The sequence below is a fragment of the Rhea americana genome, unplaced genomic scaffold (assembly GCF_003343005.1).
Source record: "Rhea americana isolate MKP2758 unplaced genomic scaffold, rheAme1 scaffold_310, whole genome shotgun sequence".
Classification (NCBI taxonomy): domain Eukaryota; kingdom Metazoa; phylum Chordata; class Aves; order Rheiformes; family Rheidae; genus Rhea; species Rhea americana.
In genome coordinates, this window is record NW_028186436.1 from 305,965 (window position 1) to 325,026 (window position 19,062).

Sequence of the window (19,062 nt, forward strand, 5' to 3'; positions counted from 1 at the left end):
TTTTAACAAAACAACAATTGTTTCTTATTTCCCCATTGAACTAAGGAATTTTATCCTTTCCATGCTGCTCTTGAAGACTTGAAGCTTTCACTATCACAAGACCAATTTATGCTGATGACATTTCATTATATATCAGTTTGTTACTAACAGCCAGATGATTAAGTCCTGTGTAAGTATAGACAGAACTTTGCCAAAGAAAAGCTCTTGTATTTGACCCTGAATTAATCAACATAAGAAACAGGTCTGGGGAACTGCTTTACTAGTTTTATGTGTAAAGATGGCAGTTATATTGTGGGACTGCTCTACTGTTAGTCAAAATTTACTTGCTATTCATCTTTTAATAGCATTTCGTTTTCTGCTATAGTTATGATATTCACACCARGTACATAAATTTTCACCAGATATTTAAAACAGCTTTCTGTGCACGTTTTCACATTTTGTTCTTATGAGGTTTTGTTTTGTTGTTCACTCTACTCRTCAGCTACATGTTCAAATGTGTATTAGAGTAAGATTTTTTTTTTCCATTTGGTTAAAGAAAGCCAAATACTTTATCATCTCCTAAAATATCATATAGGACAGAACTTTGCAGCTGGTAAAATTCTCTTCAAGAATTTATATGCCCTGTAATAGAAACTGCTGCAACAGAAGCTGAGGAAAATAAAGCAGAATAGCTGTTTAATCCATTACAAAGCATGACAAAATCTTAATGTAAACATACATGTAACCACTTATGTTCAAAGATGTTCAGGAACAGCTCGATGGTATCTGAGCTCTTGGAATCAACAGGAGCCTAGCATCAATMTTTTTTTTTTTTTTTTTTTTTTTGGAAATCCTACCTTGATTTAAACTTCATTCACAGTAAAGCTTTTTTAATATGTGCAGCCAAGTAGCATATTGATCTGTCCTCTTAATCTGGACATTTAAGTTTTGGTAACAGTTTCTGACCGTGCCTCGTTCTTAACAGTTTTCAATAGCTGCAATCTTTTCCTTAAAATCGGTTCATAATGRTGTGTACTTCTGCTTTCACATCTTCTTTTCACTACGGACAGTGAGATTATTGCCTGTACGAGGAGACTTTGCTGCTGTGTGCTGTCTGCAGCGTATCTGTCAACTGCAGAGAAATGATCCTCAGGCAACTGGAAAAACCAGACGTTGACACTAAGAGAGCGTGTGACTGGAGTTAAGGTCAGAGATTCAAAGACATAGGACTGAGGCCTTAAAGATTTGTGTGCAAGATTACCTCTGTGCACTATGTATTACTAACTCTAAGGCAGATGCCTAAAAAGTTAAATATGTATGTAATTCTTGTGGAACCAGGCTGTTCCTGTATAATCCTGTAGGCACAAGCTAATAGGATTCCACTAAATTTACTCTTTTCCTTAYCTCCTTCAGAAAATAAATAAAAAGTTACTTAATTTGCTAAATATATGATTCCCCCTTCCTCAAATATCTCTGGTTTATACATAGACTGAAAAAGTTAAAAACTATGAGTTCYGATCTCATGTTAGGTCAGACCTGGTTTCCTCTATAGCTTATGTCACCATATCCTGATGCAGATAAAAATAGATAGATTAAATGCCTGATTTTCATGTCACTAGTGCAACAACTAGGCTCAGTTTCTAAAATAACTTTTGGAAAATAAACCAAAGTCTAAATTCTCACTCTCATTTTTAAGTTTATATTCCACGAATTAAATCCATCTTCTCAGAGGAAAAAAAAAAATACTATAGTCCCTTCTGAATTGGGTGTTGGAAATACAGAAGATTATTATGGTTTGATGCTTTCTTTTTTACAGGGTTGATCACCTTTAATCCTTATATCTGCTGARTGTTGCTTTATAATTTTATTTTACCATATATAAATTACTTTTCTGTATTTACAACAAAAAGGTTTATTGTTTTAATTTTCAGCTTTACATTAAGCATGTTATAACTGCAAAATAGGTAAAACATTCTCAGTACWGGTTGTTCAGCAGTATTGAAAACTTTGTTTTGATCAGTTTTCAATATATTTATATATATTTAAAAACATGCTTCTAAAGACCAGTAACTGTTAAACAGAGTTAGCCTGTTTCWGTTACTGTGAAAGACAACCATTTGTTTAGACGACAGTAACGATGAAAAACAAGCACAAGCTTCATAACCAGTATAATATTTCCATAAACTCCACTCATATTTACTTAATGCCTTTTCTGCAATTGTCCTCTGAAGAACCGAGAATCATAACTAAATGTTGTTGACACAAATCTTCATGAAAAGTGAGTGTTAGTTATTTATCAAAGTGTAACTCTAAAATGTTCACATGCAAATGTTAACACCAGWAGTGCTTCCCACCAGCATGGCCCAGCACAGTAAAAGCTTTTAAGCATTTATGTCCGTCTGCACTGTTCTTCAGCAAAGCACAGACTATCATTTAAGCACACATGTATCTGCTTTAAGGAATCAGAAGGAATCAGGAAAGAGCAAAAAACATTGGTAATAGTAACACGTGRCTCAACTTGCCTACTACAGTGCCACAAGGCAGCTTAAAGCTCAGAAGCATGGAACCTTTCTACGTCCGTAGAAGCCTACAAACAACTATTCAGAGCAATATCAGGATATCATCCACCTCTAAGCAAAATGCTAGTAACTTGCTYATTAGGAGTGATTTTTTTTCTAACATCCCTATCATGATCTCTTTTGAATATTCACATAAACTTGAAAAYTGATAACCTACTCTCCTATCTTACAATATTTTTCACGACCTGCTTGGCAGCTACAGCAACCCCTGCTAAATCACTCTCATTGTGTTACATCATCCTTAACTAAACAGATAAATTCCTCCTGATTACCAAAAGGCAGATTAATAAATCCAGAATTAGTTTTTGTTAAATGTACTGATATTTCCATACTCTCCCTTTAGTCTCTTTGCTTCTTCACCTTTAAGTTGTTTTTTCCTTTTCTCAGACTTTGCAGCTTGTTCTTTTCTTTCTTGATTTTCCTGCATTCAGACAAAATGACAAATAGAAAGTTAAATAAGAAGAATTACTGGAGGAAAAGCTGGTTAAGGCACTCTCAATTTGCAATAAGTAATTATTGTAAATACACCTTATGCACCCTTGCAATGACATTTTTCAGCTGCAGGGGCTTGAGAGCAAAAACCAGAACAAAGTTTCCTGATCGATGCCTTTGGCCTTCTCCATGGCATTATGTTAACAGCAAATTAGTTCATTAGCTTTACCTGTAAGGTTTCAGCTATGAACTGAAATGTATTCTTAGTTAATCCCTGTGACCACACAACACAGTATTAGTTTAACTTAATTAGCATTCTAGATATTTACTCAATAACAACTTTGATATTATATGATTTGTATTCAGGGATTTCTACCAGAAACTTCAGGAACTCRTCACTGTGCTGAACAGCAATCAACAGTTCCTCTTCAGGCTCCCATTAAATTTGCCAGCTGTATTTCTGCACTGTTGTTCAGCAGCAGTCCAAGCTGTATATCTGTTGGTGCCAATCATACAGCTATCAGGATGGCACAAGCCCTGTTGGGACTYATGCAGTCAGACAGGACTCTGGTTTCATTAAACCTGCTGATACTGGGATGCTGTGGTTAATGGAGGAAGAGAAAGAAACTGAATGATTACCCTCAGTAAAGGAAGTCCTACATTCAATGGAGGAATATTTCTGCATTTAGACAAGTAGTGCAGTTGGAGGAGGAGGCAATTCTGAATGACTAGGCTGACAGTAGCAGAACATCAASATGACAAATGCTATTTTCTTAAAAGCTTATGCAATCCTCGTTCCAGAGCTGCAATCATCAATAGAACGTTGCCATCTCCCCCTGGAAGTCTGACTGCTTCTGACTGCAACCAGTCAGCCACTGAACTGTGGGTTGTAGGAAGATCGCTTATTGGGCTTCTTGCCATAGAGTTTTGTGATGTTGTGAGGAGGGTGCTGCTGCATCATATAAAATTTAATAATATCCAGGTGGATATTGATGATTTAGTGCAAAGAGGTTTCTTCATGAGACATGTATGATCTCCTTTGCAGATTTTAGCAGCAGCAAAAGATTTGGTTGTTTGCTATGGATCATCTTCCACTATTTCCATGAGATGGGCTGATGAAGTCCCAGGAATCAYGCGTGAATTTCTTAGAGCTTTTACTGAATGTAAAATATCCTCAGAAAGACTTCCAGACAATTTAAACAAACTTGTGAACATAAATAGAAATAGTCTCTCAGAATTATAGCAGTATTATGGGCTCCAGGTTATGGAAAGTCCCTTTCACTGGATGCCTGGAGAAGGAGAGAAAAGTGGTGCATTATCCCTGACAAAGACRGAAAATAATTCATCTGCCCTGAACAGAGAGTGCTTCTGAAGGAATGAGATACACGTGGTRAAGTCTTATGAAGAGGCTAAAAGCCTTGCATCGTTGTATGCCTCCTATGTGCTTGCCTGATAAATTCCTGCTGTGTTTTAGCATAATATCTTTGAGATATTATGGATGTTGAGAGATTTTTAAAACTGCAGGTCCTGGTAGAATTTTACATTGCACAAGAAATAAAGGAGGCAAATTCAGGGATATATTGTTCTGCTACTTGAGCAGAACACAATGTGATGAAAACAACCCAAAACCTGTTAGGAGTAGATCCATGGATTGAGCAAGCTTAAATTGAATTTTTCAGAGAGAAAAAAAAATATAGCTAGTGATTTGACAAAAGCCCGATGCTAACTGGGTTTCTTCAGCACAAGAAAGTGCACTAAGGCAGAGCGGTAGCAAGGCAGAGGAATGAACATTCACAATTCTGCATCTCTAGGGTTACTAAAGGTAGCTGTAAGAATTACACTAAATGAAATAGGGGTGTCAGTTTTGACTTGTGCTTTGCATTCTGTGGGACATTAGATACTTCCTTGATCTTTGAATTAAAAGATGCTCCCTAACAATTTTTTACCCCCACATTGTCTAAAGAACGTCTCATTCCAACACCCTGCTGGGGAGCTGGTGCTCCGGTTCAGTTATCCAAGGGAGCACACCAGGGAACTGCCCCTTCACAGAACTGGCTGCATGGCCTTTGTGAAGAACTAATACTTCCTAAAGCAAATTTTGTGTAGCAATTTTTTTCTCCTTTTTCTAAGATTAGACTGCCTYTTTGTAGGGAGCTCCCCTCTTTGAATAGCTGTAACTGCTAAGGGAAAAATCAAATGTTCCCCCCCACGCTCTATAATTACACAGTGTTTCTTTTCCACACAGTTTTAGAACTCAGTGTATCTCCATTTTTGTACTGAATCTTTGAGCTGGGAAGCTATTTTCTCCCCATCTCCTTCCTCCTGCCATCTGCTTCTTTAATTCTTTTGATAAGTGGAAATACATAAAGCCCTGGGTAAAGACCAGCTCCTTTTCACTGTGGCAGTTGTGGGGGTCACCCAGGTGTTTGAAGGACATTTTTTCTCATCAGATAGATGGGGAGGAATGCAGGGTGCACATTGGCAGTTTCATTTGTGTAGGTCAGCCTTCATTATCAGAAGGATAAGAAACCAGAAAGAATCCTCAGGGGAAGGGGGGGGAAAGAAATCAAAATTTCCTTGGGTAAACCTGGAAACATGAAGCACCATGATTTATCAAAATAATTTCCTTGCTTACTTAATGTGAGAGTGGAAAGACAACATTAACTTTTTCATTAGTACCATCACAGTTGCTTTACACAGAACACTCAAAAGAAAAGCAGCATCTAAGCCAAATGACACTATGAAGAGATGATGAAAGCATCTGAGTAAAATCTAAACAACAGAGTAATAAAAATGCTTAAACTTTTCAGCATGTTTTGAGCACATACAATATCTTTACTACAGTCATAGAAAGTAGAGAAAGATAGGAAAGATATATAGGCCTGATGGAGTTAACAGATATGCAGATGAAATGGTTAACAGCTATGGTATTTTTGAGGTAAGGTGCTAATGAGAAATTGAACCAAAAATAGGATGAAAGGGAGTTTGTGTGTTGGGTAGAGGAAAAGCAGTTTTCTTGCAATTTTTTAACTTGGCTGTGAACAAGCAGCACCTGAAAAAGTAGTTCAAATCTCCTTCTGGAGCGATATGGGGATACACTACATAACCTTTATCAGGATTGCATCTTTCAAAACTTTGGTTGCTAGAGTTGCCCTTCACATCAATTTTTCAGTGTGGCTCTGCACAGCTGTTGATCCATGATGTTCCTGACTCTCTCAATCCTTCACTTCCTGCCTGGATTTTGAGGAACTTTAAGGGTCAAGTGTATTGCCAAAGGATCTATAGTTTGTCAGATTTTTTTTTCCTCGCCTATAGCACTATCCCATCATTTCTGTGCCTGGGTACCCATACTGCCTGCAAAACTGTAACCCACATATCTCATAGGAGGTCCAAGTAGTGGGAATATTACAGGATATCTTTTTCGTCTTTTGTCTTCAAATGCTTCCACAGAAACTTCTTTATTTTAACCTGAAACTATGATCTGCTGTGATGCACCCATCTGTCTCCCTTGCCCTGACATTGCCCAGCACAGATGTCTGCAGAAGGCAAATCCAGTCTTGGGCTCTGCAGGAGTCAGCACAGGAGTAGGTTGCTGTTGCTTTAAAGGAAATGYGTGAAGCCATTACTACCTGGCATTAAGATAACGATAGAGAAWGTACATTACTTCAGGCATGAAGTATGCAGTAGAGGATATTAAGTGGAGGAGGTTTAGTAATTAGGAGGAGCTATTCTACACAATCGATACGGACAAGTTGCTCTTTTCTTAATCCTTGTTGCAATGAGTGTTATTTCATGAGACCTTAAAGGGATAAATATCATTTCTTGGGAAGTAGTTTTGTGGGGGACATAAAACATGCTGATTTGAACTAACTACTGCAATGAAATACCCACATGTAAACCCATTGTAAGGCCTTCACTCCTTCTATAAAGCCTGTTAGRTTGCTCATTCTATCACACGCCACTAGCTTCTATTCTATTGACACTGGATTAGTAATTTTACAGTGGCATCAACATCTTGGAAAGTTCTTAATTCTCTGTAGTAAAAAAACAACAACAAAAAAAAACATCTTGAATTTGCCCATGTGCTCATTTCTTGCTGTTGACTGCAAGCAGATAAGCAATTACTTCCATTTGCTCCTGGAGCCAGGGTTTAGGTAGCCCAGCTTGGAACAAAACAAAACAAAACAACAAAAAACAAACAAACAAACAAACAAACAAACAAACAAAAAGACATTCTTATATGTTAAGAAAAACGCAATCTCACTATATTTTTAAAAAGTCAAATGCAAACCACCTGTAAGGCCTTGAGGAAGAGCTCCTTGAAGGTTCTCATTGTGATAAATAGATCTTCCAAGGACATTTTTTTTYGGTCTTCACACAGATAATCAGCAAGTTCTTCCTTCTTCTTTTCAATGTTGGCAAACTCCTTCTCCAGGTCCTTTGAAGCGCTAATACTGCCCTGAGACACAGTTTACAATACAATTTATACACATTAAGTAACCTATTCTGAGCTGCCCAGAAGACTTGAGCTAGTTAATGCAGAGTAATCCTTTTTTAAAAAAACCTGACAGTTAAGATTGGGTCAAAATGTGCAATCCCTTTTTCTAAATTAAACTGTTTGCATTTCCCACCCCTTTTGTTTGGGCCCAAAGTAACTCATTTTATGTTGCAGCTTTCATCAAACATCCATGTGGAAGTTTCACTCTGCTTGGGATGGCTGATCAAGAGATTCATGGCACCAGGATTAGCTCCGTTTATCTTTAGTTATATGACCCTGTTTTGAGAAGGGGAAAAGCTAGAATCTGAAGAATATTTGGAAATATATGCAGAAAAATCAGGTTGTAAATTTGGTCACTTCCCCCCCAAAGAACAGCTAGTCAAAACATGTAACTGTACTGCACTATACCCATTTATAGTTGCATCCTACATTTGCTTTTTAAGGCCTTCCTTTCTTTTGCCCACACAGAGAGCTGACTGATTCTCATCTGTTTCCTTTTCACAATACCACATTACAGGCGTGGAAAAAAACTGGGACGCTTCTTCCAYTGAGGTGCAGAGGGAGTGTGGTTATGACCTGCTTCCCCCAGAGCTCTGTTTTCGTTTGCAGCCTGCAGTCTCAGTGCCTTGGAGGAGAAGAGATTTAAAGTGTTTGAGAGAAGGAATGGGAACTGTCTCACACCCATTCTACCTACTTGAACAGATTTTCCATGCTGTATTTTTAAATCATCTGTCGACAACAGTAAAYGCTTCTCTATTTCCAACAATTTCTTCATATTGGCACCTGCTTCAGCTTGCATAACTTCAAAGTGGATTCTGAAAGACCCACAAAAGGGAAAGGAAATTAAAGCAGCAAGTCTTTTGTTTTCTTTAAGTTAAACAATTATRAACAATATTATCTCTGCAAATGAATATAGGATTAGTTGTCCAATCCAGACCTTGGCTTTGCAAGTAATTCTCCTCCACGTTAACCCATTTTAAAGCTGCTCAAACTCCATCTGAGGAAGATGCCCCAATTGCTTTGCATTTTTTTTTTTAACACCAAGCACCCACTACCTGCATGGGTAGACTGTGGAAAAATCTCACTGTTATAGTATTTATAATGCTTCTTCAAGATTTCGACCTATTTTTATTCATAGACAATTAACATTCGTCCCTTGTGTGCCAATACTGTCTTTACTTAATAGTTCTTTTCCCTCCTTGCTGTTTTTCTCCCTGATCTATTTATAGTCAGAAATTGTATTTCTTCTCAGACTTCATTTAGTTCACATGGAGGCCCAAACACGTATGCTGCATAACCAACACATTTTACTGTTCTGACAGTCTCTTTGCAGAGACACAAATCCAGACAAAAAGTACTGGATCAGCAATACATGACTTGGTGTTTTATGCTGCATCCAGATGTGAGCAGCATTAAAAGGGTCCCTTGCAGGCTCTGCATTGTAAACAACTCTCCCAAGGCTGATTAGCAAAACAATTTTATAAGTTTGAGGGCTTGACTAAACTAGAGGGCAATTACTTTATAAAAAAGAGTATATTAACAACCAGAAAGATTTAGATTCAGAGAAATGTATTTCTATTATCACACAAACCCAGAGAGAAATACAGATTTCAGCACACCATTCATCTTAAATTCTGCACAGATAGCTCRTGAAAGCTGTAATGCTTTCTGTTGCATTACTGAATCAACATACTTTTTACATTTAATTAATTTTAAGCAGCTGCTTAAAAATATCGGTACATCTCCAGATCTGCAGTTTACCCAGATTCTAGTTACAAGGAAAATTAAAACATTGTAAGGTTCCAAAGAACTCATAAAAGATTAAAAAATGCTAATTCTGAGTTATAAGATTGGGTTCCTGACTAATTTAGCACATCCTCATGTAATTTTTCTGACCTAACTAGGATGAGTTGGTGTTAAATTCATGAGGCTTTCAGGCACATGGAAGGAAGTCTGCAGGAACAGACCTTTTCTTTCCACCCACGTACAGACTGTGCTAATACTTAATTCAGGGCCACATGAGGTCCCTTGATCACTAGTAAATTGTCCCAGTTGCTCCCTCCTCACAACAGGTTTGCACAGGTACCTCCTGATGGGCTTGCTCACACATGTGACTGAGAAATTTAAGGGAAGATGCTGTTTCTATTGCAATCTGTGGGAGAAGAATCTGGTCTTTGAAAATGGAGGAGTTAACTCCTTGTAAAGAGGAGAAAATCCCACTGAGCTACATACGAGAGGCTTTAACCAAATGGCTTTGTAAATCTCAGAACCATGTGGTCTTGGAAGGGAACGTCTCCCACGCAGCGGAGAAGTCCTGTGACCTTATTATGCCACCATAAAATGACTCTGCTCCTGCTTGGTTCTAAGGAGATTGGCAACTGATACATGACAAAACCAAACAATAATGTCCTACCCTGCTGCCTTGGAAACGAAGTCAAGATCGTTGGGAAGCTGCAACAAATCTGTGTGGCTTCTTTCAACCTCCTAAAATTGAAGTGAAAAAGCAGTTATTTTGTACAATCAGTGAAAAAGTRTAGAAGTTTTTCAAAACAGTATCAGGACAGAAATATTAACACTTCAGTTTTGCTTCTTATAAACTGTAGGGTAAGTTTAGCCTTTAGTAAGGAGCAAATATGTTAAGCGAACCTGAGAAAGGAAACCTAATATTAACTGTCTCAACATGTTACTTCATATGTGTTTGATCCTTTTTGCCCAGAAAGCAGTGGCAAATTTCTCACTGTATTATAGGCATGGAGGCTCGCTCTCCAGATGTGTGTGGTGGCATACTACTGGAGTTAAAGGACCTTCATTTCAGGGGGACGTATGTTGATGCCAATGCACACAAGACTAACTTAACAGCTATGTCATACCTCCAAAATATGGTGAAGTAGAGTAACATGGCTTTGGTTTGCCTTTGTCTCAGTTAGTCTGAGCAAGGCACTAATTTTAAAACCTCCAGCATCTCCAATGTGATGCCCCTGGAAGGTACAGAAAAGAGAGTTCTTTGCTTCAGTTTCCAAGTCCTGCATTTATATTTTTTGMTATGTTCAGAAATATACCAATTAAAAAGAAAAATTTACTTACATAGTTCAGAAAGTTTCCAACTTTGAGAATCAACTGACAGAAGATTGGCAGTCGGTGACTAGTGAGAAGGGCTGAAGAATAAAAAGGGACATTTTCAATAAATTAAATTAAGTATTCTGAAATAGGATGTTCCTTAGGTCTGACAGCAGTGTTAAAACAATTCTCATCCAAGATTATGTAAAGTCAGTATTATTACAAATTTGAAAATAAACCAGCACAAAAATGGTTCCTGTATACTGTGAACAGAAATAAGTAAGATGAACAAAAGTGCAATGGGTAAGTTTCTGTTGGGGTCTCTTTCTTAAACTATGTAGAAAAACTAATTTTCCCATCAAGTTTAGGGTATACAYGTCATCACTGCAAGCACTCATGAGGGAGAACTACACATGAGAAARTATTTAAACTTGTAAGGTCAATAGCCACTGTTTTCAGCACATATTATTACAAGYTAAAAAACGTGAAGGTCCTCTTGCTTTGTAGTCTTCATTAACAAGAATAACAAGAAGCTGTGCATTTTGACAGCAGAAACTGGAATACGAACAACGTTGTTGGCAGAGCTAGAACAGAATTCTCACCGAAATGCTGGCCCACAGTGCTGCGGGCAGAATGAGACTGCAGAAAGCTGTTGATTGGGACACAGAGCCAAGAGCAACTATAGCACTGATGTTAAATAACCATGTATAGCCAAATTTTATACATAAATATACATAAAAATGTTGCAATTGAACTGGTCAATAGGAGGTCAATGACTGCTTTAAATTATTGATCTGAAGCTGTAACTCAAGAGCTAGTTTATGAAAGAATTGAGTTAAACTAAAACTGTAGCTAATCTTGTGTGGATGGATTTTATGGAACTCTGATGTGTATCATCAGGGATTATCTGTTTCGTAAGGCGCTCTGTTAGGTCCTTCTGGCTGGCTCCMTCACAGAGCTATGACCAACGTAGCCTGCAGGAAGAACCGTAACAGATTCATTGTTATGGACAAAAGTCTCTGCTGCACACATGAATTCAACTTAGATTCAGACAAAATCTGGGACTGGCATATAGAACCTTTCCCTCTTCTGTATAGCGGACTGCTGGTAGGAGTGAGCCAACATGTCTGTTTTATTTAACTTGATAAAAGCTCCAYTTCAGAGCAGAATAGCACAAATTGCAGCTTTGCAGGATGAACTCCAGAAACAGAATCTGTAGTCAGGATTTTAATATTCACTACATATTCAACAATTAAAGGTTAATTTTGATTAGGTTATAGAATATGCTGTTATTGATTCTATTTAAATAGAAGTTTCCCGTGCCTGAGCACTTGACATACACACATCACTGTTGTACTTACTTTCACAGGCTCTCCTGATTGCTTGTGCTTTTGGCCACAGAGTATCCAGCAGAATTTTTGTTTCCTCACAAATCAGCATACATTCAATCCGCAACTGGTAGCTAAACAAAGTCAGAAAAAAAAAAAAAACATACTTGCCTGATTAATTGACTCATATTCAGTGTCCAGTGAAAGAATTACCCATTTTAGGCAAAGAGCAGCACCAGCATTGTTATGTTCTCTTTAATGCTCTGACATGAGAGAGTTCTCTCTGAACTGGATTATAAATAAATCAAATACTTAGACACTTCCAAAGATGTCCTAGAAACAAACATAATCTCCTCTTTCAGGAAGCAATGTAGCAATCAAATCTGGTGTTGCCTTCCTTGCATAATGAGGCAATATTTTTTGACAATTCCTGGGCAGCACAAGGCAGGGCTTTTKTTCTTCCTTCTAACTTCTAAAACAGAAATTCTGACTATTTTGCAGTGATGTCTTTTAATAGTATCATTACGGAGCCTCATCATGGATCAGTGTTGTGGAAAAGCCATGAAAACATTTTATAAAGTGTTTTTAAAGCTAGTTATAGCTTTGAGAATATTAAAAGCCACATTTTCTCCACCACATTTTACCATGAAAAAAGTGTCTCTGGCTGCAGGATAGGCAAATAATGAAATTTCTTGGAAACTATTCCTATGATTTACAACATATCACTGTATTCTTTTGAAGAACACAGGTTTCTTTCTGTGTGCCTCATCTGGTTAGGTAAAAATTTGGGAGGTGCCCAAAGCACAGATACTAAAGTAATTCACTTAATGGTTTGTGGGCTGTCTTTTACAAACTGAAATCTCTAAAACAGGGATGGAGAGTATCGGCAGCCCAGAGGCAGGATTCAGTCTGCAACACCATGCAGATAGTAACTGCACAAAAGTCAGCAGTTTTCTCACTACARCTTACTAATACCTGGGTGAATTTAACAACAGCTTGCCAAAGGTATCTGAAAGCCTTTTGGGACTTTGGGAAGGAAAGGTGTCTCAAGCATCAGTAGAAGGTTGGCAGCTCTACAAATAGCAATCACATGGCTTATCCTGAGGACTGAATGTTAGGAACATCTTTCTAGTACAGRAAACAGAGGACTTAATTCTTATGGATAACCCCTGTAAGAAACACACAYCCACAAGTAGAAGTTGAAGCAAACTTCACTTACCTAGGAACTTCCAGGAGATGGAGATAAAATTGATCTGTATTTGCTAGTTCTGATTTTTCTTCTTTGCAAGATTTCAGGCTGTTTATCTAAAGAGGAATAAAATAGTAAAATCCCTGCACAGCTATTTCTAATGCCCTTGTTGCTTCTCGTAGAGATGAAATCAGCTTTTCTGAACTTGCGGTGTGCACAGGCAATGGGGTTGAGGCAGATGMACCATAAATTACGCAAACAAACTGGTTTGCAAGGGCAAACTTGTAAGTTTTGCTGCAACTGGGAGGTCATCCTAGTACATGTATTTGTACAGCATGATAAATCCCTGATCTATAGGCAGGACTTCAGCATGCTATGGTGCACCCAAGTCAGGCAACCCCTTTAGAAAGATATGTCCCTACACCTCTAACTGAAACCTGCTCTGAAAAGCTCTTTATTCAGCCAGGTTCACAAATGCTGATATACTACATCCATTTAATTAAAATAACAGGAATGAAAAGCAGGATTTGGCCCCTTGGTGAGTCTCACAGTGTGTTGTTGCCTAATCTTTGTGTCACGAGGCCACAGTTCTCCTGGAGAAGAGTTCCCACCACTCTATCCTAGGAGGCCATTGACTAAGATGATACACAGGCATGTGGGATCTAGTCACAATGTCTTGCCCTATGAGTGYAAGTGTTTGAAGCTGAGCACTGGGCACACTCTAGATCCAGTAGAGTCAACATGCATAATAAATACCTCATGGTTTTCAGGCAGCAGTTTAAGTAGCTGTTTTAGTATCTCAGCATCAAACTTGGACCCATCCCCTTTGTGAATCATATCAGCGATCTCTTTATTGGAGCTGTGGGAAAGAGAGAAATACCAAGGAGCAGCAGTGTAAGGAGAGGTGACAWGGCAAACACAGGAGAGCACAGTCCCACAGCTAGCACTGCAGGAATAAAGAACGTTATTCACACTACACTTGCCTCCCATTGCTTTCAAGATCTCAGTCCTCAGCACAGTGCAATGAAAAAGCAGAGTCTTGGAAGCCTAAAGCAACTATTATAAAAACTTAGATGTGTTTTCTGAGTTTTATGCATCGTTATGCAACAAACCCAGAGGCTTCCCCTTTTAGTGTGGGCATCCAGTGGCACTGAGGAGAGATTTACTCCTGAATTTCTACACTGCTTTCAGCAAAGCCAAGGCTAAAACTGATGGCTTTCCTCCTGCTGAGAGACATTTAGGAAAATCCCAGACACTTTTACCTCAAATCTTCACCTAAAATTCYGGCAGACAACATATCTTCGAAAAGAACCCAGACAGCTCTAGCTGGGGCTCTGGAAACATCAGCTCCCCGCAGCTACGCGTGCTGGGAGAGGAGGCAGCTCGGTACAGAGCAGTGTCACCGTGCGAAAGGGGAAGCGGGGCTCAGCTGCTGGATCCCGCGGTCTCTAGCTGCTCTCAGGAGAGCTTAACTGCTGCCCAGGGAATCAGGCGGAGAGGAAAAAATAGCAGCCAGCCTACACAGAGCTATTCCACACCGTAAAGCAGAGTGTGCAATGGAAAAAGAGGAGGAAAAGGTGGTGGTGGTGGGGGGAACCCTTCAGACTGATTCTAATTTATTTGTAACACAAAAGAATCTCTAGGCTGAGTTTTCTTTCTGAAGCCTTTATAACATGAGACATTGCACTAAGGGCAGGGAGAGAGCAAAAAAAACTTATCTTCATACTGCAATAGTTCCAGGGAATGTCAAGATATTTTGTGAAGATATTTTGCCAAGAATTACTATGGATTCACTTCTTTTGCCTTTTTTTTTCTTTTTTTTTTCCTGTGGGGGTTGTGACTTGGTGGATTTCCCTTTGTTTAATTACATGAACTATTCCCTCTTTATAGACAATTTGTGAATAAAAACTATATACAATTTTGGATCTGAACTCCTGGAGATGTCTCTTTAAAATTAACTAACCACAAAAGTCACTTGGATTTTCCAAGTAATGCTTACTGCATGCAATTGATACTTATGTCAACAATACCCAAGAGAAATACTTTTCTACATGATTTTGTTGTTATTTATAAATATTGCCTCTTTAGGAATWAATGTTGATCCATTTTAGGTTTAGTAACCATTTCCAACACAGTATTAATTCCCTGGGAAGAGCCTGGCACTGCCACATCTTCTTAGTTAAAAAAAAAATTGTCTTCCTGCTAAAGATAGACAGCAGTTGTAAAATCTCTGCTGAAAATATTTCATGTATTTATTTAAAGTGTTTGTGTTTATTCAGATGATATGCTGAATCAGAGGCTGCTCTCCAAAACTTACCAYTTAAATTGCTTCAGAAATATATTCAGAAGAAGACTTTTCTTTAGATCTAGGAATGTGATCTGTTAAAGAAGAAAAGGTAAGAAAAAAAAAAGGAGTCAGCTAGAAGTGCATTTGCCTTGATTTTAACAGAAACTTGAGAGCTTTTGTGCATTTGTTGGTCAGATTAATATTTCTTCAGTAATAACATTATCAACACTATTCATGACTCAAACTTGGAGCAATTTACAAAAGTATTTGTCATTAGACTGGTTTTAGGAAGAGAGACAGAGACAAAGGCACAGAAAAGGGAATTGATTTGTCTAGAATATTTCAATTTGTAAGAATTAGCACTGAAATTCCCACATCCTCCCTTTATAAGTCTAAGACTTGTCCCTCAGCAGAGGGAATTTAACATGTTTAATCCTCTACCCGTCTAATCGGTGCTTTTTTTGTGGCAGTTTTAGGCACTAGATAGCAAAACATCCTTGCAAAAAAGCAAAACTTTATTATGAAAGACTGACAACAATGAAGAGTGATTAAGCTTTTTTTCCTAAGAACTTTGACAGGCTCTACAAAAAGTGAGAAACCCAGATACCTCTTTTGATTTCCTTATTTTTGGCCCTGTTTTCTCCTTAGGTGCAGCTGGTGGAACACAGAAAAGTAGCTCCAAGCTGGCATAGTCAGGTTCTATGAGCTCCTCGCTGCCACCCACCACCGCAGCCCACATGGAGCGGCTTTCTGAAAGAGAATGATGCTTCAGGATGGGCTACAGAGACAGAGAAATACTTTCAAGTGGTGCAACTTGCGGAAAAGAAAACATTTAGAGGATGAATGAAATACAAGGCTCATTAGCCCTGGACAAATGTTAATTATTTAAGAGTGGCAGCTCCCACAGACAGCATCCCAAAGGGCTGAAGGTTAATTAAACCTGGAAAACTACCACCACATGTGGTTTACTGAGCTGAAGGCAGCAGATGAACTTAATGGGCTGCTCCAACTTYTTTTTGCTGTTGCCGATGGTCTACATATTGCACAATTGTGGTACCTACACAGGRGATGTTGCTTCCAATTAGGTAAACATCTCTCCCTGCAAGAGATAAGGACTCCCAAGCCCAGCAACACTGCCACAGTCATTAGGAATCATCTAAATAMCACATGGCACTTCAAAACATGAAGTTATCTATAACACCAGAATTTTTAACAAAGCATATCACTTCTTCTTCCTTCAGGAGAGATTTCRGGAGAGACTGTCACTGAAGACACTGGGAATTAATCTGAGTTTGTATCTCATCATAAGGAAGCAGACAGTGGCTCAAACTGCTTTTTACACACTWGTTTGTGTATTTTATCATAGCAGTAAGTTCTTCCAATACTCATTCAAAAAAAAATTATTTTTGTAAGAACCCCTCTRATGTCCTGTTCTGCCATTTTCTTGGCAGCGAGCATGATGAAAAACTCCCACAAGATATGTGGTGTGTGAACAGAGTTTATAAAAACTGCAGCAGAAATGGAAACTGAGTTCAGAGTTTTATGAGAGGGACCTATTCCTTGCAAAAAGTTCAACAGGCCTTCCAAATCCCTTTGGYAAGCCACATGTGAGCCACAGATCTTAGTTTTATTTTGCAGCAGTGTRAAAATCACTGATGATGAACTGTGAGTTCATTTAGGAGGAACCACAGAGCATTACTATTCAATAGGTTTTTYCACTCAATGGATTTCAGAGTGTTTTGTAAACCTTAATTACTGCAGATTCATAACAACRTTTTAACAAATCAGAGTGAGAGGCTGAGTGGCTAAGAAAGGTCAYTTCTGGCAACAGAAGACAAATCTGGACCCTTAGTTCTGTGCTTTATCCAAACTATTATTTCCTCCACTTATTAGCCATGGCCAAGACTTTTCAAATTTATTACTAATGACTAATTTTTTGTAGGACTGAGAGAGAGCAATAGGACCATCTGTGCAGCCTGACTTACCCAGTCAAGGTCTAACCCCCGAAATTACAGTTTTTGTTTAGATGTGAAGTAAACAAACCAGCCAGCCCAGTGTTAAAAGCACGTACGTCTCACCAYATCAGAGGGGAGCTTCTGCCAGTGAAACACCTTCATCCTCAGTGTTGGTGTCTTTGCCTTCTTGGGGTAGGGCTGTCCGGTGCATCCACAGGCAAGATGGTTGCAGTCGGGACTACTGCACAGTGGAGGTGGTGGCAATGGCAAGGTGTTTATGCCAGGCATYGGAAGGGGCGGCGGGAGCATCTTGTGTCCAGGGGGCAGGGGTGGAGGGGCTGGCAGCAATGGTTGTGGAGCTGCCACAGCGGACTGCTTTGGGGAGGGTGGAGAAACACCTTGCTGGGAAGATAACGTGTTCCCTGGAGACTGCTGTGGCTTCTCAGGAAAGCAGGGTGTTGGAGAAAGGCTCAGATTCACTCTAGCATTCTCCTCTTCCAGGTCCATGTCAACTTGAATGCATTTGTTCACTTTCTGAACAGATCTCCTGGGYACTGAATTATGACGAATGGGACACTTCTTGCGTGGTAGTGAGTTCTTCATGGCTTCCCTGGTCCTGTTTTCCTGCTCTACAAGAAAATGGTGAGGTGCATGGATTAGCGAGGTCACTCCCCAGCTGCCAGCTCTTGCTAATTCCCACAAAAAATACAAAAATAACAGTAAGCTTCCATTTAGGGCCAACAGGAGAAACATTTCTATTTACATAGAAAACAAGTGACATTGCACAGTGGTTTKGGCTGGATATGTCAGGAGCAAGGCCTCACCATACGGCTCCTTTTTGATTTCCTCTTGCTCCTTCTACCTTTTTGTTGTGACATATAAAGGAAGAAAAAACAAATGCTCTCAGCACTGTAAATCTCTACCTGCCTTCTGGTTGTCTCCCCCCCAACAGTGTCGCTCAGCCATTCAGCCAGATACTTCTTTTAAAGGGGTAAAATGAATTCCCACTGTGGAGGTAGCTACATTCGTTGCTGCCTGAAGGCAGCTTCTCAGACAGCCTGGAAACAGTTACTCATTCCTGAGCCCTGAAGAGCCAAATTACCACAGCTTTCTTTGACTGCAGGAGGGTGGGATTTTGAGAGAAACTTTGACCTAGTAAATTAAACAAGCTACAGCTGAGGAAAACTCAGGTTGGGCTGCTCGGGAGCTTATGACCACACAGGGAAATGACAAGTAAGCTTAAAAATAACTAAGATGGTTTTACTTTGTCTTTCAATCAAATTTTCGYATAGGATAAATCCTTACTCTTGTGCTGAAGCTGTACCATTTCTCTTAGAGCTTCTTGCAAAAGAATATGTTATATGAAGGGGCTGCAGACACAGTCCTCAACTTGGACAAATGTCCAATTTTAAACAAAGTCAACGGAGTTGATGCAAGTCAACAGAGGCCCTTGCAGGCTCGGGAGTTGGTTGTGATTGCTTGACAGAGTAAAGCTTTCTTTTGCAAAAACTTCCATCTCTTATGGACAGAAGACGTCCTAGGACATTTAATCTCTGTGGCTATGGTTGATGCTCAGCTAACTTCCATAGCAATCTTCTACAGTGGTAATAACACTGCGTGTTAAACAGGGAATAATGAGCAAACTATCAAAATGCTACAAGCAGTACACATTACGTAGYCTTTTTAAAGATCTCGGGGAGGCAGCAACAGAGACCCACTTCATCCCAGCCCTTGCTCAAGCATTTGACAAAACATACA

At 39.1% G+C, this 19,062-nt stretch overlaps 1 protein-coding gene across 1 annotated transcript; it reads right to left on the reverse strand.

Annotated features, from left to right (window-relative positions):
- Positions 1–2,856: 2,856 nt before the first annotated feature.
- On the reverse strand, positions 2,857–17,907 carry LOC146592957 (inverted formin-2-like). The gene is made up of 12 exons (XM_085310137.1): positions 17,421–17,907; positions 15,957–16,099; positions 15,380–15,441; positions 13,819–13,921; positions 13,093–13,178; positions 11,907–12,007; positions 10,573–10,643; positions 10,359–10,466; positions 9,902–9,972; positions 8,183–8,303; positions 7,285–7,449; positions 2,857–2,979 (listed from the first exon to the last, which is right to left on the reverse strand). Exons 1-12 carry the CDS (start codon positions 17,905–17,907, stop codon positions 2,857–2,859), a joined length of 1,641 nt encoding a protein of 546 aa, XP_085166263.1.
- Between the last annotated feature and the right edge of the window lie 1,155 nt (positions 17,908–19,062).